This window comes from Chiloscyllium plagiosum, chromosome 8, assembly GCF_004010195.1.
Source record: "Chiloscyllium plagiosum isolate BGI_BamShark_2017 chromosome 8, ASM401019v2, whole genome shotgun sequence".
Classification (NCBI taxonomy): domain Eukaryota; kingdom Metazoa; phylum Chordata; class Chondrichthyes; order Orectolobiformes; family Hemiscylliidae; genus Chiloscyllium; species Chiloscyllium plagiosum.
Window position 1 is genome coordinate 104,440,710 of NC_057717.1, and position 6,696 is coordinate 104,447,405.

At 47.1% G+C, this 6,696-nt stretch overlaps 1 protein-coding gene across 2 annotated transcripts in view; it reads right to left on the reverse strand.

Moving 5' to 3' along the window:
- Window positions 1-180: 180 nt before the first annotated feature.
- Window positions 181-6,696, reverse strand: part of LOC122552286 (caseinolytic mitochondrial matrix peptidase proteolytic subunit) — a 10,147-nt gene continuing 3,631 nt past the window's right edge. For both annotated transcript variants that reach the window (XM_043694987.1, XM_043694988.1), the window contains exons 2-7: window positions 5,589-5,690; window positions 4,797-4,868; window positions 4,615-4,711; window positions 3,171-3,358; window positions 1,473-1,578; window positions 181-459 (exon numbers count right to left, since the gene is read on the reverse strand). In XM_043694987.1, the coding sequence (XP_043550922.1) occupies window positions 299-459; window positions 1,473-1,578; window positions 3,171-3,358; window positions 4,615-4,711; window positions 4,797-4,868; window positions 5,589-5,690 (726 nt within the window). In that variant the 3' untranslated portion in view covers window positions 181-298. The remainder of the gene's footprint in view (window positions 460-1,472; window positions 1,579-3,170; window positions 3,359-4,614; window positions 4,712-4,796; window positions 4,869-5,588; window positions 5,691-6,696) is intronic.

Sequence of the window (6,696 nt, forward strand, 5' to 3'; positions counted from 1 at the left end):
CAGGCAGTTTTCACAAAGCAAACTCCAACAGACAGTAATGTGATTGTGACTTGTGTTGGTGACATTGTCTGTGAATCAGGGCGATCGACAGTGACTGCAGCACTTTCCCTGGCCATCACAGGGAGCTATTGGGGCCTCTGTGAACCATCTCAAACAAAAGGAAAGCAGCACAAGGTTCCAAAAGTTTAAATACAAATCTTTAATACAAATATTTGACTGGGTGAACAGACGAGGCTAACACAGCAATCTGACAGGTCAGAGAGATCAGATGAATGATCGATGCGTTGGGCCGTACAGTTCAGGATTCGGGAGAGCCCGATGACTCCCTCGTGTCGTCCTTATGCACAAGTTGTGGCTCATCTTCCCCGTCCTGCGGTGGGTGAACAAGGACCTTGTCAATGATCCCAAACTCCTGAGCTTCCACTGGGCTCATGTACCGGTCCCGCTCCATGGCTGCTTCTGTAAAACACCACAATCACTACACACTCCACAGCAATTGGGCAAAATCCAATATCTCCGGTACCTAGCTCACATCCCACCCTCACTGTCCCCAACCCCTCTGCTCTCACCCAGACAAACCATGCTCCCTGTTTACTATCAGCAAAGCAGCAATTACAAACGTACCATCCAAACTGTTTTAACTGTGATGGATATTTCAGGAAACTCAGTGCTTATTCAATTGCATCCTAGTCTCACATTAAACCCAACAGGAGACTGAATTAAGCCACTCCAAATCTCCACAAGCCTGTTGTTAGGACGTAGAACAGTAGGATTTGAAAACAGCACAAATGGCTCACAGAAACTTGGAGCAGCTCCAGACACCTGCTATTGATGTGAAAGTCATCCTCTCTCTGACAGCCACCTCCACCAACAACACGCACACACACACACTCTCAGAGAGTTCTGTGGCTCCAAAGAGGTCACAGTGGACCCAAAACATTCACTGTGCTTCTCTCCTCACAGATACTGCCAGACTATGTGGAGTTTGCACATTCTCCCAGTGTCTGAGTGGGTTTCCTTTGGGTGCTCCGGTTTCCTCCTACAGTCCAAAGATGTGCAGCTTAGGGTGGATTGGCCATGCTAAATTGCCCCATTGTGCACAGGGTTGTGCAGGCTAGATTAGGTAATGTTGGGTTATGGGGTCTGGGTGGGATGCTCTTTGGAGGGTTGGTGCAGACTTGATGGGCTGGATGACTTCTTTCTGCACTGTAGGATTCTATGAAATCCATCTGGTGGCCACAGCAAATTGCGTGGACACCAAAAGCAGAGTCACTGGACGAGAAACATTAGCTCTACTTTCTCTCCACGGATGCTGCCAGATCTGTTAAGTTTCCCCAGCAATTTCTGTACCATCTGTACCACACACCATCCCAACATGGAACAAAATCACCTGGCTGGGAACCAGTTTCCACCAGTTACTGATAATGTGACACTGACTGGGAGATGAAATGACGGCTGCATCAAGTACTTACCAATGACTGACAGCCCCTGCTTCGTGTGTTTGGCATAAATATGATTGATCTGTCTTTTGATTTTGAGAATCTCCTCTGCCTGTATAGCAATGTCAGTCGCCTGGCCCTGTGGAGGAGGCATCAGAAACAAAAGTTAGATCTTCTAGTGAAAGTCCATAAGACCATAAGACACAGGAGTGGAAGTAAGGCCATTCGGCCCATCGAGTCCAATCCGCCTTTCAATCATGGCTGATGGGCATTTCAACTCCACTTACCCGCATTCTCCCCGTAGCCCTTAATTCCTTGTGATATCAAGAATTTATCAATCTCTGTCTTGAAGCCATTTAGCGTCCCGGTCTCCACTGCACTCCGCAGCAATGACTTCCACAGGCCCACCACTCTCTGGCTGAAGAAATGTCTCCGCATTTCTGTTCTGAATTTACCCCCTCTAATTCTAAGGCTGTGTCCACGGGTCCTAGTCTCCTCGCCTAACGGAGACAATTTCCTAGCGTCCACCCTTTCCAAGCCATCAGTGCTCCCTCGCTGTTCTTACGTCTCTCACAACACTTCTCCCCACCCTCTAGCACTGCCTTGCCACTGTGTTCCTCCATCACTCCAAGCCAACATCATGCTCATCGCCAGCCTCAGTAAAACCAACATTGCTCCAGAAATAATAAACTTTGAGAAAAAACAAGCAAGCAGGAGAAGAGAAACACTTGCATTTATCCAGGATGTTACCACATTGAAAGAGAGAGCAGGGAGATTACACTGAACTTGTATAAGACACTGGTTAGACATCAGCTGGAATGTTGTGTACATTTCTGGGTAGGCTGTAGTCCCACTCTCTCATCAGAGAGGCATGGCTGGTGATGGTTTAACATGAGGGTCACCACACACGGGCAAAGCGAGAGGTTGAGAAAGAGAGTCCTTCACAGTAACCTCAGCTGGTACAGGAATTGAACTCATGTCACTGGCATCCAGCTGCATTATAAACCAGCCATCCAGCTAACTGAGCTAGCCAAGTGTAGGAAGGAAGGGCTTTTGCCCGAAACATCGATTTTGCTGCTCGTCGGATGCTGCCTGAATTGCAGTGCTCTTCCAGCACCACTGATCCAGAATTAGGAAGGATACGAACACATCGGAGAGGGTGCAGACAAGATTTATGAGAACAGTTCCAGGGATGAGGGGAGATAGGAGTGTTTTGAACTGTGTGAAGGCCAAGAGGGAAATTATGGAAGTTCTCAAAGCCGTGAGGGATCTGGATAGAGTAGATCAAGAGGTACAATTCCCAATCTCACAAGGATTGACAATGAGGAGCCTCAGATTTAAAAGTAATTTGCAAAGGAAGCAGATGTATTATGAGAAAACAAAAACGTTTTCATACATTGAGTGGTTCAAATGCCGCCTGGAAATGTGGTGGAGGCAGGTACAATCAAGACATTCAGCAGGGTGTCAGATGAGTACCTGAATGGAAATGATGTGCAGGGTTACAGGAAAAAGGCAGGAGAATGGTGCAACGTCATGATGCTTGTTCGAAAAGCAGGTGCAGACACACTGGGCTGAATGGCCTCCTTCTGCAGTGTCACGATTCGACTATCATTCTGGAATGTTGAACCAAAACAATATCCTTCTTCCCAGTGGGATTGGTACTTTGAGAGATAGAGGGGGAATATGAGCAGAAACTCACACAAAGCAGAGGTGAGAACAGTCAGTACTTACAGACGCCCCTCCCGAGGGTTGGTGGATCATGACTCGTGCGTTCGGCAGGGAGTGCCTCATGCCTGGGCAACCTGCAGCTAGAAGCAAGGAACCCATGCTGGCAGCCTGCCCTACACACCAGGTGGAGATGGGGTTCAGGATGTACTGCATGGTGTCGTAAATAGCCAGGCCAGCAGTCACCACACCACCTGCATGGGAGTGAAAAGGAAATGCAGTCACTGAACAAAGAGTCCATGGAGAGGGGAGTTGAGATAGTACCCCACGAGAAAGCACTGTGATGGGGACAGCTATAGCCGTGGGGGTCCCTGCTACACCCAGCTGATGGGGTGCACTCCATCTTGTGCTGTATCCTCAATGCACTGGAATCAAATTCTTCCTCTTTCCTGCAGTCCCTCCTCCTTCCTTAGCCTTCCCTTCCCAATTTTCTACGCAGGCTGCTGACATCGCTCCCCAGTTAACTACTCTTTTGCACTTCAGACCCCAGAACCCCCAACCTTTTCAGTAAATCCAAACACGTGCGCAGGCCCTGTTGTGCCTCCCAATAAAGATGATGCAGAGGCGCCGGTGTTGGACTGGGGTGGACAAAGTTAAAAAATCACACAACATCAGATTATAGTCCAACAGGTTCATCTGGAAGCACTAGCTTTCGGAGAACTACTCCTTCATCAGGTAGCTAGCTACCTTAGCGCTCTGAATGTTAGCGCTTCCAAATAAACCTGGACTATAACCTGGTGTTGTGTGATTTTGAACTTTGTCTCAATAAAGAGGAAGGCTTGCATTGCTGTGGCGCCTTTACATACCACAGGAAGTTTCCAAAGCACTTTCCAGCCAATGGGACACTTTTGAAGCATAGCTGTGAATGTTGGAAAAATGCACACAGCAAGCTCCAGCGAGCAGAATATCTGTTCTGGTGGTGTAGCTTGAGGGGCAAACATAGCTCATGCAACCAGGGAAAACTCCCCTGCTCACCTTTGGAACAGTACCTTGGGATCTCTGACTTCCATCCCAAACTAGAAGGGTTTCATATTTCATCCAAATGATGGCACCACTGACATTTCAGCTTAACTTGGACTTGGTGCTCAGGACCCTGGGGTGAACTGAAGCACCTGACTCAAACAGGTGAGCACCAATCAGACTGTCACGCTGCCAACAAGCGATGATTTCACATGTTGTACCAAAGGACAAAGGGAGCTGCACCTCCGGAAATATTAAACTGCAAATTCATCCAGCGGCAGAGGGGCAAACGGAGACGCAGTGAAATACGGTTCGAGTCCCTGGCTCCACTTCTCCCTCGCTGGTGACATTCGTTTGGAATTAAAATGAACATGCCAGGTGACAGCAGCAAGATCTGAGTAGCGCTGCCCTCCTTAACTGGACATAAACCTTTAAAGCACCGATATTTCAGAGGAACCACAGAGACAGTGACACAGAAAGCAGAGTTTACCTGGACTGTTGATGTACATGTGGATAGGCTTTTTGTTACTCTCTGACTGAAGGAACAAGAGCTGAGCGATCACTAGGCTGGCAACATTGTCATCTATCTGAGAGAAAGACAGAATTATTACAACAGAGCAAGGACATCAGAGGAGGAGGAAAGGTGAGGCACTTGAAGTGACATATACTCACAGGTCCCATGACACAAATAATTCTTTCCCTCAAGAGTCTCGAGTAGATATCGTAAGCTCTCTCCCCACGCCCCTGAAAAGGAAAAAGTGGGGAAAAAGTGACATTTGAGCAGCAAGTGGTTATGTATTGTTGGGATACAGGTTGGAAGGAGATTCACTGTGCCTCAGTACATGTGACAATAAATTCAATTCAGTGGTGCCAAGAAGGGTGTGTGTGGGTAGATGGAATACAGAGACAGACTAATGAAGAAACCTTTGTGAGTCTCACCTTACTAGGTGTAAAGTAGGTAGCTGATGCAAGTTAGCAACACTGCTTTGTAAGGGTAAGCTAGATTTTAAATAAGCAATTGGGTGGCTTAAATGGCTGAGAAACATGTACTAGATCACCAGATTACTGCCAAGCATGACGAAGTAAAGAGAGTATGCATAAAAATAGAAAGATTTTAAAAAGACATGAGGGGCAATTTTTATTTATACAGATTGGTTCATGGGAGGAATGGATGGATGCAAGTACTGTTACAACATTTAAAAGACATTCCGATCGCACATGAATTGGAAGGGTTTGGAGGAATAGGGGCCAAGTGCACACAGGTGGGACTAGTTTAGTTTGAGATTAGGGTCGTCATGAACTGGTTGGACTGGAGGGTCTATTTCCATGCTGCATGACTCTGACTACAGAAAGGATAGCAATCCCCAGGGACAGATGGAACTCAGAATGTGGTGACAATGGTTCCAACATTGGAGATTGATTTACATGATCAATAAGAAAGCACTAGCCCATTGAAGCACTTACTGTCTGCTCGATGACTATGGGGATTAATGGCTGGCTACAACTTGATGTTCGATGAACGTTCCTGCATCCTGTCAGCCGCTGCCCAGAATACTGCACCAACGCCTGAGTAATAAATAGATACAAACACCATAAGAAATAGCTACAGGAGTAGGCCATTCAGCCTCTCAAGCATGCTCTGCCATTCAACAGGAGCACGGTTGATCCCACATTCCTCACATCCATTTTCCTTCTCGTTTCCTATACCTTTTAATTCCCTGACTCATCAAAAATCTCTCAGCCTTAAATATACATAAAGATTTTTGCCCCCATAGTTCTCAGTGGCAAGGACTTCCAAAGACTGTCAATCCTTTCAGAGAGAAGAAATTCCTTCTCATTTCAGTCTTAAATTGGTGACTTTTTCCCCCCGAGACTATGCCCTCTGGTCCAAGACTTTCTGATCAATAGTAACCCCTGCCCCCCAGACATTAACAGTGGTGGAGTCACTGATTGTAATATCATTGAAATCAAGGGGCGGTGGTTAGATTGTCTCTTGTTGGTGGTGGTAATTGCCTGGCATTTGTGTGGCATGAATGTTACTTGCCACTTCTCGGGTCAAGCCTGGATATTGTCCAGACCTTGTTGCATTTGAACACAGACTGCTTCGGTATCTGAGGAGTCATGAATGTTGATGAAGATCGTGCAACGATCAGCAAACATCCCCACTTCTAACCTACTGACAGAGGGAAGGTCATTGATGAATCAGCTGAAGATGGTTGAGCCTAGGCCACTACCCAGAGGAAGTCGTGCAGCTGAGATGACTGACCTCCAGCAACAGCCATCTTCCTACGTGCCAGGTACGATGCCAACCACTGGACAGTTTGCCCCCTGATGCCCATTGATTCCAGTTTCGCTACAGCTTCTTGATACCACACTGGGCTGAGTGCAGCTTTGATGTCAAGGGGAAGACCCTCTCACCTCCCCTCTGGAATTCAGCTCTTTTCCCATGTTTGAACCAAGGCTACATTGAAATTGGGAGATGAGTGGCCTCTGGTAAGCAGCTATTGCTTAACAGCACTGTTAATGACACCCTCCATTACTTTATACACCCTACCCCCACACTCTTACCCCA